General features: G+C 36.7%; 1 protein-coding gene across 1 annotated transcript in view; it reads right to left on the reverse strand.

Annotated features, from left to right (window-relative positions):
* PKN2 (protein kinase N2) overlaps positions 1-14,669 on the reverse strand; it is a 53,378-nt gene that overhangs the window by 23,909 nt on the left and 14,800 nt on the right. Inside the window, exon 2 of the mRNA XM_041483570.1 lies at positions 6,323-6,623. Coding sequence (XP_041339504.1) covers positions 6,323-6,623 — 301 coding nt within the window. The remainder of the gene's footprint in view (positions 1-6,322; positions 6,624-14,669) is intronic.

The raw sequence follows: 14,669 nt of genomic DNA on the forward strand, positions 1-14,669 counted from the left end.
CAGTATTTACTGAATATGAACAGTAGAATCTTTTTTCCAGTTGTAATAATTTTCCTTGTATTAAAACTAGGATGAGGAATTCTGAAATCCTCAATTACCAGAAAACACAGGCAATGCACTAGTAACTTACAAATTTTTACTTATGAGGTGTCAAGGGGAGATGTCTTATCTGCCATTTCATATTTCTTCTGTAAAGCTTCTATAAAGCTTCTGATAACTACTTCTGGAGATTTAATACATTCTGCTTCCAAGTTTGCTGGACAATTTCTTCCTAAATTGCAATCTCTGCCGAGGCTACATACGGATTTCAAGTAAGGAGTTTTAATTTCCTCTGCTGCTAATTCTCTCTTCACTTCAAGCCACTTACTGCATCCTCACTACTGGTGTAGCACAGAAAATACCAGATGTTAAAAAAAAACCCATCTGCATTACTCCTCAGCTGTTTTGTCGTTGATCCTCTCCTCAATGTTTTGGCTTGGTTTCTCTGTGGAACTGCACTTGAACAGCTTTACCTTAATTCTGTTATTAGTAAAATAAAGATTAACAAAATGCTTTCCTATCACTTATGTCTTCACTTTAAACTACTCCTCATCTAATAATCTATTCAAAATGAGAACAAACATGAACTTGAAAGTGTCAAGTCTCCTTGTAAAGTAGATTCATCATATAAATGAATATTTACCGACTTTAGATATATGTTGCAAGCCTCTACCACTTAAAGATCCCAGCCTTCTGATGATCCCTGTGTAGGCTGTGGGGCTCCTGAAGTCTATTTTCACAGCTTTTAAAGATGTACACAATCAGCCTTTCTTTGCATTAAAACAACACACAAGTTGCAAGTTCAGGACTAATTAGAGATACCATGTTTCAGGTTGCCCAGGCAGCTGTTATTATCTGCCTTTGCATGTCTCTGCTGTGAAGGTGTAACCACACCACTTACCTGGGTCATCTCAAGAGCTGGTCTGTACTTGTGGGTGTAACCTACCCTCTACTACTTAGCTAAAATTGTTGTACTATATGCTTTGTTAGTAATAGCAAAGGAAACTTTTCTGCAACAGGGACTAATTGCTAGGAAGAAGTAATTTTTTGTCTTCAGGCATAATGGCTGCTCAGTAAACTCCCAAATATGGAACAACATGCTTCTTAACATATTATGTTAAAAAAAAAAAATTACCAATAGCTTTTCAGAGATGCTTTCCAAGGGACTCCTTCTACCATCCCCCCAACCAATCTCCCCATTACTACTCAGTAAGCAGCTCGAGGCAGCTTCTTATAGAATTCAGATTAATTTTTAAATCAGCCAGACAAACCGGTTCTATGGCAGAAAGCATTGACAGTCTCAGCAGCAACACTACAAGCTACATTATTACTATTAGCTGTTTCCTTTTCTCTTTGTTCTGGAAGGTTGTAATGACTTTGCATGGCTAGTTATCTCAGATTTATTTATATAAAGAACTTTACAGAGGGGGTCAAATCTCCTGAAAGCATTTAGTTATCTTTATAGTACCAATAAGCAATAAATTCATCCAGGTAATTGCAATCAATTTCTATATATGCCTAAAGTTAAACAAGAGTTAAGTACTAATACCAAATTGATATTTCACTCAAAGTAGGGACTGGGGAACAGAAGAGACTCTCCAGTTTGCCCATTTGTTGGTTAAAGTACAGTGCTCACCAGCAAAAACTTCTTGCTTCTAAACTGCCTTTTACCCATCACTGCCATCTAAATTATATTTATAAAGAGTAGTTACATAACTCTACTCTTCTGAGACTGATGCTCATTCCTTTGGGATCTCCTCCCCAGATGCTACATGTACTACTTCTTCAGTAAGCTCAGTGTGAATTCGAGGATCCCACATAACTTTCTGAGTTTGGGTTTCCAGATGGTACTGCAGTGTGCTGCTTAGCTACTCAATTAGCAGCAAGTACCCTTTGGTAAATAGTTGATTTCAATCTTGTTTGAGGATATTTAATTGCAGTTAGTCTCATCAGTGTCATACCCAACAGAAATACCTGCAATGCATTTAGGCATTGCTGAAGGAAGGAAGAAAGATGCATTGTCAGGCTTTTCTCAGGGAGTCAGAAGGTTGGATCAGCACTTGAACTGAGTCATCAGTAGGTCCAAGGCAGCAGTGGACATTCTGCACTCAGAAAATATCCAGCGCTGACCTCCTGGAAACTTCTGAAGTTCAACCGGATTTCCACTGGGTAACAGCTAATTTTAATTACCAAAAAAGTGACAGGAGATTGTTTCAAATTGCATCAATAATATTATTCTACTTTAAGGCTCCCAAAAGTTATCATGAAACTCCTACGGATATGAGCTTGTAGGTGGAGTCTGCTGTCTAAAAAGTCACTACCTATTATCAGTTTGGTTACTACCTCTACCAGTTTCCAGTAACTGGTCTTATGTGGACACTTTGGTGTCCAACAGATTAACCTAGTCATTTATAAGGACAAAGAAATCCCCCAAACAGCAAGCTAATCATATTCTTTTAAAAAGTAATTTATTTTCTTTGCAATGCCTACAGCCAAATTTGATGTAAAGTGGATAGCTTCCATGTCAGTTAGGAGGATGGAAGAAAAGGCATTAACTTGTCTTTGCGTTAATTTTGTCCATGTTTTACCCAGTATTATCAATTCGCTCAAAAGTTTTCCTGTCACTGTACTTCTCTATCCCCCCTAACTTCAGCTCTATGAAACAGATCAATTTGCCAATTTATATAGTTTATGTGTTTTGACTATATGTCTAATTAAATCAGTAACTTGCTGTAGGTAAGCTATTTCAGTCTTACACCTCCCTGAGTCATATTAGAAACCACAATCTGTACTGCTACTTTTGACACAAACACAAACCCACCAATTTAGTCTCTGCTATTGTATAGAAGTATGTTTTCTAGACACAAAATTTCTTCATCTCTGAAACAGAAGTAATCATCCCCATGGGAAACATTACATCTCTCAGCCTTTCAGCAATAACGGTTGCTAGGGTTGTCCTACTCATTTTATGTTGCTGGATTCTGCTTCACTTTTAAGTGTTGACCTACAAATTTTAAAATTCTGCATCCTTGTATGACTAATACACTGCACAACAAGGGCAGACTTGGGTACAAAGTCCCACTTCTAAAACAAACTTAGATTCATCAGCAAGCCCTATAAGGTAAAGTACACCTATGTTGTGCTAAAAGTTGTTTCTAAATCACATATCCACTGTCAAATCTACCCTCACATGCTGTAATAAAGCTGTTTGACAAACTGCACTTTCTGGTTAAAGTTTAGTACCAATTCTTCAAATAATTGTGAGCTTTCAGCTCTAGGGAAACTACCACAAAAACATCTAAACTTGCTTGGAATGGAACGTTATTAGAACAGATTCTTCTACAGCAGATTCGTTAATGCTACATTTAATGATTTCAACATGTATTGATTACATTGTGCTGATTAAAAAGCAGTTAACACTAAAAATTAGTGGCTTGTTAAAGAGTAATGCAAATTACTGCTCAATACCGTAAGCAACAGAAAGAGTCACAACAGCCTGTGTAGCATTTCTCAGCTCTGTATTGGGAGCACTTTACACATATATGTTCACACCCACTTTTCAGATACAGGAACACAGGAAGATTAAATGACTGCTCTAAGTTACCAAAATGGTCTTTCAACCAGTCAACAGAACAGTCAAAAAATCTTTAGAGTTCAGGCCTGACAAGTCAAAGGGATCAGCTCAATGAATCTCAATCCTGACTTTGCTACTTAGAACCTGAAAAAACCTACCCAGTATATTCTGTTATACAGGGAAAACACAAAATAAAATACTGAAATTCAGTATTTCAGGAAATACTGAAATGTATTAAAGTGCACAAAGAGAACACAGACCTTGACTCCTCCAGCTCTTGAACCCTCTTTACCTTATTCTCAGCATTCATGATCTCCACAGTCTAAAAATTTCCCATATATTTCCATCTCTTTTAAGTAACTTGTTACTAAGTGACCAGAAGAAGGTCAAACACATGCTAAAGTGAAAAGCAGTAACAACGAATAAAGATAACTCTGGAAACAATGCACTTTTTGGGGAGCTCCCATATTCACCAGTAAATGGTTATTAAATTCACTGCCTATTTTAGCAAAAGCAAGAATTCCCTAAGTGAGGTATCTGGGACCTGTCCACTGAGGTATCTTATGTCCGATGGCAGTCACCTTCAGGGTTATGTATCCATGTACTTCCTCAATAATACGTGTCTCTGTGTGTGTGTGTATACATATATCCACATGCACACACACACAGCTGGCATGTCATAACTTTTATATTACCAACTTTATTTTCCAAAGGCCAAGCTCACCAATACCTTAAGTCAAGGCTAAGGCTTCAGTATTAAAAATCAAAATATCACCAAGATAACTTGCAGCCACTTGTCTCAAGACAGACAACATTTACTGATAGTGCTCCCCCTCCATGTACTACTGACCATGAATGAGGAAGGAGACAAGCACTTGAACTATAAGGCAAACATTACAAAAAACTCAAGCACTTCAACTTCAGAGGGCGGGTGCTTCCAAATATTTTATCTAAAAAGAGGTATTAACAGAATTAAAGATTATTTCTTTTTTTTCTTATGAAGATTATGCAAAATATTCTATTTAAATGGGTCTTGCATGGGAATACCTGATGTGATACTTTACAGAGAATATAAAGATCTCAACAGAATTTGCAATTTTTTTTCTTGCATATTTCCATGATTAAGACTGTACAATCTATCTACCACTAACACCTAGAACAGAATGGCATTTAAAAACAAATTCCTAAGAAGTTTAGCACACATCAAAAGCATGTAGAAGCATATAAGATCAACCATGATATTTTATCCTTTGAATCTCTTCTGCGTTTCCCAAGACATGCACAATGACAATATTGCTCATTAACTCATTACGATAAGGCTTTTAAAAATGCTACACTGCAAGGAAGCATTCCAACATGAGCACTTCTGTGCTCATCCACTTTTCAAGTTCTACTGCTAGATTAATTTTGCAAATTATGTCTGCACAGATTTTTAATATTTGGTCTATACACAGTTTGTATGCAATTCTTTTTCTGTTCCACTCTTCCTCTTCCTTTAAAAGCCACAGTCCTGTCAACTGAAGCAAATTTTCCTAAACATTAGCTGACAGAATGCCTCATGCCTACCAAAAGCCCAATGGCTGTCTAGAAGCATACATGGTTGTATTCATTTCCATTTCATGCTGCAGCAACCACTTAGCCTCACTAGCTCCAGCTGTGTCCCTGCTCCACTTCTTGTATCCTCACACAGATGAAATGCAAAACAAAAATACTGCACAGGCCACCATGGACATCTGAACACCTCTGCAGAATGTCACTGGGCCAGACCATGAACTGCGGACATCACCCACCACTACCTCCTAAATTCTCACTGTAACCAACCTTTCATCACAAGGATGATGCAGACTTTTGTTCTACTGCCTAAGCTTCCTCAGGCTTGGCATTCACTTCACATGAATCTTCGATGGCTTGTGCACATTATTAACATTTTGCCAAGAAGAGTCTGTGCAATGTGAAATCACCAGGCTGGCAATATCTTCCAGGCCATTCCACAAAGCTCAAAGAGGACTGTTTACTTTCACAACATTCCATCTTAAAATACCAATCCTGGTATTTTTAAAAAATACATTCAAAATTAGTATTGACTCGCTGCCATGCCACAGAAAACACTAATTAAAACCATCAACTACAACCATTCTGTGAAAACAATTTCAAATTGTCTTTAAAATAGTAGCTTTGCTGTGGAAAAGGCTGGATACTAAACAAACTGTAAGAAATGTCACTGTAAGAAATGTTTGATAAATTAAATAACAGCACAACTAGAAAACATTTTCTAAGTTAAGTCTTAAGTTTAAAAAACCAAAAACTAACAAAAATTTTAAGCATAAATGTAATTTTTCCTGCACTGAATAAAAAGGTGCATCAGTGCTGATGTCTACAGTGTAATTCAGAGAAAGTTACTGGAAGAGTTCATGAAATTTGCTTTCACACAGAGAAAAGTTATTAGGAAACATTACAGTGACTGAGAAAATATTTTAGTATGTTAAGAACTGAAAGTGAAGAACTCATAATCCATAAAAGACACTGTTCCTTAGAAAGGAATTTAAAACTCAAAGGTACTGGACACTGATTTGTGAGTCAAAACAAAGAGACATACATAAGTAACAAGCTCACCAGCTATGGATTTGCTCGTTCACAAAGCAGTTTTTTCAAGTGAAATAGGGAGAGCTTAGCTACAAAGAAAAGTGATTTCATAGTAATGCATGGTACCTGCAACATCTTCGAGATCTGTTACAACAATGTGTGCATTTAGCTCCTGTAACTTATGATGCAAATCTTCTAACTTCTTATTCGATTTTTTCAAAATGTTGTCCACATATGCCAAGTTCTTTTTATCCGTTGTGACCTTCCTGAGGTTCTCTGCTCCCTCCTTGATTTTAAGTTCCTTTCTGATTTCTCGCTTGATTTGGTCCTTTATTTCATCCAGCTTCTGCTGTACCATTGTATCTGAGAAGTCCAACTTCTGGCCAGTACTCACATTCTCAGAGGTTACAAGGCCTTTGGCATCCCCCTAGGAAGAAAAACAGCAATATAATCACCAGGCAACACTGTTTCTGACAACACACACTTACAGTGCCCAGCACTCAGGTCGCTGTGGTTAACCCTGTAAGGCCATTCACTAACCTCAGGTTACACTCACACTGACCTAAAGCAACAATATCACAAGATATGATGTTAACTGGAGCTACATTTTACAACAGATTTATTTTAAATTTAGTGACATCTTTACTATGCTTATTTTTAACATCAAGAGATTTAAATACTTTTTTATTTGTCATGGCTGCTTGCCTGGCAGTTATATGCCCCAGAGCTAATGAGTCATGTTTGTAATTTTATAGATTTAATTTGTGTTTTAATAGACAAGATGGATAGAGGAAAGAAGACTAACTTGTAATAATTAAAGTCTATGATGAAATTTTATACATTCCTTATAATAGGTTCCTTTTAAAGATTGTTTAAGAAAATGTAGTGATGTTTACAGATGTTTAAAGAAATACTGGCATATCTATAAAGATTTGTCAGGTTATTACTGGAAATACATTTACCAGGTCTTTTTATTTTTTAATTCTTCAAATAAAGATTATTTTTTAAAATTTTAAAATAAAAATTAATTTATTTTAAAAATAATAATCATTAAAACCCCCAAATCTTACTTTCTTATGCAGGCAAGCTAGGCTGAATTGAAAAAAGAAAAGTTGCAATGATGGAACAGGAGTTGGTGTAGTAAGGGAGCAGGGGATGAAAAGTCTTCAGACTTCCAGTACACAGAGGGTCATAATCGTGCCGACTACACATTCCCATATCATTGAGAAATAAGAGCACAAAGGGCACATAATGGAACCTACACCAGTGAAGTTCATGTACAATTCATTACATATGCGACAAGATTTGTGTGCCTTATGCACGGACCCTGGACAATGAGCAGACATTAGGTCCTACCCAAAAAATTCCAGCTAGAGGTAAATGAGTGAAGATCAAAGAAAGATTCTCCTGAACTTGAATTTGATCCCATCCTAACCTAGAATTTATTAAATAAATGTCTGGCCTGGTTTGCATGTAACTACCGAAAAGAGCAAAATTCCACTGAAGTTTCTTAAACACTATGATGAAGTTGCCTTGACTTCTGAAAAATGGGGTGAACAAAAAGGCATTTTAAAGCATAATTAAAATGTAGGAAGTTTTTGTCATAAAATCAGTTATCATCACAGTAGACAGTAGAAGAAAATGTTTGGGAGGGAGTTCACAGAGCACAGCTCAGGCTAATAAACTGAAGAATGTCCAGAACACAAAACCACTACAGATACTCTGCAGTAACTTGGTTTTCAAAACAATTTGGATCATGAAGGTTGTTCCTGGGCCCTACATGTCAACAGATAATGCTGGTCAAACTATTTCAATCCATGCATACTCCAGCAATACTGCCTTCCATAAGCAAGATGCAATCTACTAGTCCTCAGCTATAATTTCCCAGGTTTCCTGAATCTCTCATTAAAATTTGTCTACCCACAGATTCTGCTTTTAGTACAAAAAGTTAACAACTGAAAGATTCAAAAATATTCAAAGTAATCAGAAACACCATCTTGCCACAGGATTTGACTATCAGTAAAAAAGAGAACAAGTAAGCAATTTGGAAATACAAAGTGAGTAAGAAATGAAAGGGAAAAAAAAACCATGCAAATTTACTTTAAGTGCACTTGTGAGTGCTTTTCTGTCAGTGCAGATTAAAATAAATAATTATGCATATGTAGAGAGGCTATTAATAGCTGGACTGGGAAGTACATGGCATTGTTTCCATATATAGGCACGCAAAATAGAATAGATTTTTTAAAAAAAAATAGAATAATCAATAGCAATGAGCAACTAGTACAAAGGTTCATGAAATGAAATGAAATGAAATGAAGGAAGCCATCCACCACGAGCTGAGTGTTTAGTTTTGAGTAAACTGAAACTGAAAATAAATTGATAGAACAACTCCATGGCAAACTACTTAAGTAATAAGTATACCCAAATCAGATTAAGATCTTTGATTTCCCTAACACATAAAAATTAAGAATATCAAAAAAAGAGCATCAAGATTAGTCTGCTATTACTCAGCCTTTAAATAAAGAGATATTAAAAAATGTTTGTGAATAAAAAGCATTTATTTTTACAGCACAGTTATTCATGCCTGTTCTGCAAGCTTTCTAGAAATAAACTTATGTATCACCTGCATCCTTAAAGCAGGATATCATACTTTTTTAAAGTTCAGAGGAGAAAGACAAATGAGAAATGTAAAAAAACCCAAATCAAATAACAAAACCACCAAAACCCAAAAGAAAACCTTTTTTCTGTGCTGTAATAGCACCTGAAGTTTGCTAAAATTATGCCAGGAATATACACTTCTCAAACAGAACAATGTAATTAAGATATAAATAATTCAGGAATATTATTCACTGGGGTTTACCAAAGAGACTTCAGTTAATTGTTCATCCATTGTACAATAATGTATTTTGTTACAGGGGAGGTTTTTATCCCTCCACAAGCCTTATATCCCATCTGTTAAAGTGATGTTATGTTCTTCCATAAAAAGGTTTTTGGAGCCCTTGTTCCAGACAGAGTCCCTAGTAAGCCTTCAATGAAATTAAATCTCCATGATCATTAGTAATTTGCCTTTGGAATTTGCAGTAATTGAGTAGAAGTTCTCAGCCTGAGCAGTCTCAGCAGCATCTTTTTCCCTGGATTTAAGGGTTTCAGGAGAGACTTTTCTTCAATCTGCTTTTGAGACAGTACAGAGTTCACTAATGTGGATAACACTGGAAGCTGGTCACACTGCCTGTACACTTAAACATTCTTTTTTAAATCCCCCCAGTAGCCACTGCTGATACTCCTTGTGTCTCTCCTGTCATCCAGAGTTAATTATACTTTTGAGCAGAAAGTATTCTCTGACCTAGTTATCCAGATGTGTCACCTGGCACAAAGGTCACCGTGAAATAAATTCTTCCAAGGAGGCAACTGTGCACTCAGTGACTCCTGAAGGTCACTGGAAATGCAAAGCAACAGTGTGTTCTGCAAGGGAAGCTGCTCTGCTCCTCTGAGACTCTGTCTCAAAGCTTTGCTGCATCTCAGCAGCAAAGCACGTTTGTACCGTGCTTTGCTGCTGAGATGCAACAAAGCTTTGAGACAGAGTCTCATGCTGCAAAGATGAGCAGCCTCAAAAGTGTCCCAGTTTAAGATGATGTCCACAATGGCACAAGACAGAACGTCTAATAGTTAAATCAGTGAAATGAGGTAGGATTTTTTCTTTAAGAAAAGCACCTCCCAAGTGCCAATTCAAAACTGTACTTTTAAACTGAAGTTACTTAAAATACAGCATATTCCAGCTTTATTACATGACAACCTACTACCAAGTCTCTGCTTAGAGTTGAATATCCTTTCAAAAACTATTTTTCTCATTTGGATAAACTCCCTCCCAGGATAAACCTGACATCCTTTAGGTTGTAGGTGTTCTGCCCACTCAACCTGAAAATTAAGTGTAAAAAGAAACAACAATTAGGGGCAAGGCCCAAGTCCTTTCCTTTGCAGTGCTCAAACAGGCAGTGTGCAAAGACAGAAGAAACCATTCACATTCTCTATGCCAAGAAGCTATCAATGAATTTTGTACTACTCTTCCTGACTCTCCCTCTCCAAATCACTTAACATAAAATATCTTAAGAGCGGAAACGCTCTAAAACAGGTAATGACTAAACCACTCTTGCTGGCAAAAGAGACAACAGGCCTCACTGCTTTACAGTCCAAGGCAAAAGAATGGGCAGCCAGTTACTGATTCTCAGTTTCTTTTAAAATTCTGGTAGCGTTCTGACTGCTGGTTAAAAGAGAGGGGCCAACCTTTGCTGGGTGATCCCAGTACTGGACAGCTCAGCACAGCATCCTTTCCCCTTGTGCCACAGCAAACTGCTGTTTGATGTTCTGAAACATTTCAGTGTGTAATGAAACTGAAGATATGCTTACCACAATTAACTATCAAGGACCACAAATTAGATACTACTGCTTAATTAAAAAAAAAAAAAAGAAGGAAAAAAGGAGTCCATTTATGCAGCCTTCCCATTGCAGAGGGCTCAACCTCACTTCGATTGCTGGCTCAAAGACTATCTATTTACATAGATTAATTCAACATGCCAGCCTTCAGCCTCTGTACTTCTGGGAAATGTTTTAAGTATAGTTGCTGAAAATAATGAGTAGTGGTCTGAACATGTCTTTTAATTATACAGTCTCTTCTGGCTGGTGTGGTGAAAGAGAGTAGTAACACTGTTTATGAAAACCACATGGGGCTTGCACTTTTGCTTCAGATCAATTCTGAACCAAACAACTGGTGAAGCAGGTGCTTTGACATACTGGATTTACCACCAAAATCCCATTTAAGAATAAAACATCCATACTGCATGGCAGTGGCAATGGTACTGCTGAAGAGAGTACCACAAAGCTGAAAATACCAGAGAATCTGCTTAAGCTGTGTAAACCAAACGGCTTTGAATTCTAAATGAGATTCCCAAACTGCCCCCTCTTAGAAGATAACACTAGAACTCTGGGCACTAGTAAATCCTGAAGACTTGCTTCTAAGATCACAGTACAACTTCACTGTGCTATACCATATATTCACTATAGAGGATATCGATTAGAGCAATAATTTTGATTTCTCATTTCTGTTAGAAGTTGTTACAGAAAGGTAAGTGAGACTTAAACTACATCATGCTTAACAGATGATGAGTGCTCGTGCACAATATTATTTACATTTCACACTGATGTGTTCCTAGCACACACTAAACCTGCCTTTAGAAAAAATCCCAAACCAGACCTTATCAAAACTCACAGTAAAACTGCTAACATTTTTTCTTAAAAGTATTAGCATTTCTTTTTACATGCTCTTGAATTAGTAATAATTTCAACAGACAATGAGACAATTAAAAACCTGACAAATATAGTAGAAATATAGTAGAAAATGCTATACAAATATAGTAGAAAATGCTATACAAAAAATAGGATTTTCATCTTGTGTATGATTTTAAAAGTTATCATAACCCAAAAAGGTTAAATGTTTATTAACATGTAATTTAATTTTGCAGAGCTAGAAGTACAGCTTTGGAATTACTAGGTATCTTAGTATAATAATTTTCTGAATAATTTTTTAGGGAAAAAAAAAAAAGGAAAATAAAAAAAAGCTGCTTTTCTGAGCTAACTGCCAAGGTTCCCAAAATTCTCTACACTAATTCCTAAAACTAGAGTAGTCTTTTATTTTATGAACAATGTTAATCAATTGCAAACTTCCCTTCCCCCCTGAAGTAATTCATAAAAGCAGATGTGACAGCTTGTCTGCATTACTGGAACTACATGGACTATTTCCTCCTACTCAGAAGCAAATGTGATTGTGGTCAAGATCTCAGCACTCACCCAATGTGAAGAACTGAAAAAAAAACCCCTACTTGGAGGCTTAATAGATTTTGGCATTAGTTTGCTGTGCTAACATGTCACAAATCAGGATTTAAATTTAATCTAAGTCACAGCTTTCTGCTTTATGACAAGAGGCTGTTTAAGGCAGAAATAGCCACAGTCCACTACATTATATATGGATGAATTCAAGTAGGACACTGATTAAATGGGCTTAAATTCGTTTGCACAAACAGCAAGTGCACTGCACCTGTAAGATATGAAATAGATTTTTAAAAAAGGGAAAATGTCTTCCTTAAACAGGGAGGTCCTCAATCAGCTGGTCACCTTTGGGTGAGCTATGCTCTCCCAGTTTGAACTGCTGTCCTGATGAATACTTCAGGAGGAATACAATAGTTGCTGGACTGCAGCAGTTGGTCCCACAGCTCCGCTATGAAAAACTGTGTGGCTTGACTCAGCCAAAACACCTCATCTGAACAGGTAATAAAATTCCCTGGGGAGTCCTTGCTATCACCTAGCTTCCAGCCACCAAAAAGCCCTAATTCAGTCAGAATTTTCTAACACAAAGAGTATGGCCCTCAAAAGGTGCTCCAACTGCAGTGAAGACTTGTTTACAGCACTAGAAGTTGTGTCCATGCAGTGCTGTGCCAACACTAATGAGAGGAAGGGGCATAAGAGAGAGAGACTTTGCTACAGAAGGGAAAGAAAACATTTTAAGAAATGTTGCCTTCAGCTGCTTCTAATTGCAGGAGCTCCTGATAGTTTTACACTAGGAGAAGAACCTGCAAGGAGGCTGCCAAAGAAATATGACATTGAAAGAAAATCTTCACAGTGACATGTCACAATCACAAAAGTTTGAGGGAGGCTATGGCACAACACAGGTGATGAGCACTCAAATGAGAGGCCAGCAAATGGCTACAGTATCCAAGAAGCATGACTACACATTCTGGCAACAGGCGTGGTTTCCAAACTTTTATCTCTAACTTGAAGTTCCAACTCCAAGCCAAAAAATTCCAATAGAGTCCGGTACAGTGGAAACAAAACTTCCCCTCTCTAGTTTCAGATGTGCAAAAGAAATAGCAAAATCCTAGTTCCCATCAATAAGGATTGCTGTCACAACCTTTATTAACATGTGCCCAAGAAGATCAGGATATGAAATTATGGCTATAATAATGCCACTTCTCCATTGTCTATGAGACTTTGCTTAGTTTTCATTTAGCTTCTCATCACATATGAGAATAACATACTCAGAAGAAAATGGCTTTTTATGTAAATAGTATTGTTTCAAGCAGACCACACACGGTAGATGAAGCTCTATTAAATGCCAAAATACAAACAATCCCTTTCAAGATACAGGGAACAAGATTTTATGAAATGTTAATACCATAGTGCATGCTGAAAATATCGCCAATAATGATGTATCATAGAACTGTGCCAAGAAGACTGAAGTAATTCCCCTAAAATGCAGCCTCACCAAGATGCATGCAATCAAAGCACTGAAACGATAATTTCTCAGCTAATGCCTGTAACATTATCATATATTAATAATGTGGCAAATATACACACTCCCCTTTAAAAGATAAGGAAAACAGGTGGATTAAGTGACAGTTCAACAAATGAAAGAGAGGCAAATTTAAAGAAGCAGAAAAAATTTCAAGACTAAGTTCCTCAGCCACAGATCCTGGAGCTGTACACTTACTGTATAGGACTGGGCAGCAAAAACAGACAGGTATCTGTGTCCTACCTCCTACTGCCGACACAGGAATTTCATGCACAAGCTTGTTTTGCATTTTCTAAATTTCAACTGAAAAATTTAGTCTTCTTTTGAGAAATGTCTTGGTGAAAAAAATTTGAGATCCCATAAAAATATGAAGTAGTATATGAAAATATGAACTAGTAAATAGCAGAGAAATGGGCATTTTTGTGTGTGTTTGACAGTTTGAGGCTTCTTTAAAATAAAAACTCCTTAAATTTTAAAACTGATAGCAAAACGAGTATTGTGAGGGACTTAGGTATCTGTGAATTTTGGTTTTTTTTTGCTTGTTACTTTAAACACTTTCAAAAAACCTGTAAGAATTAGTTTTTTTTTCATGAGAATACCTGCAATTTTCTGTACTATATAAATATATAAACAACTTCATCCTAATGACCTAAAATTATTTCTTGAATATATACAGCATGTACTTTTAAAATACAGTGTATTTTAATACACTTGCCTAACCCTACATAGGGCTACCCTTGGTATCCATTTCTTTCAGAAATTCATACACTCATTTTGAATTACTGCCAGAGACTGAAACAAGGAAGGGGGCTTGACTTGACTGATCTCTCTGTTACATTAAGCTCAAGTTTGGTGCAAGCAGTTGTTATAATGCTTTGAAGTGCTTGAAGTATAACATAAGTTACTCAGGAAACAGAACTATTTCAGATAAAGGTAAGGTCATGCAAATATTGTGTGGAGAATTTGCCTCTAAGTAATACAAAAACTAATCTGTCCACCAGGGAGAAACACTGTACCCCTTCCCCATACTGCTTCCACCACAACCAGTAAGGTATCTGCTGAAGTGCACGTTAAAGCAAACACCTAAACTCAAAAATTTCTGCTGCTACTGAAAGGTAGCATAATTTTGTTCTA

The sequence above is a fragment of the Pyrgilauda ruficollis genome, unplaced genomic scaffold (assembly GCF_017590135.1).
Source record: "Pyrgilauda ruficollis isolate IOZ18807 unplaced genomic scaffold, ASM1759013v1 scaffold6, whole genome shotgun sequence".
Lineage (NCBI taxonomy): Eukaryota > Metazoa > Chordata > Aves > Passeriformes > Passeridae > Pyrgilauda > Pyrgilauda ruficollis.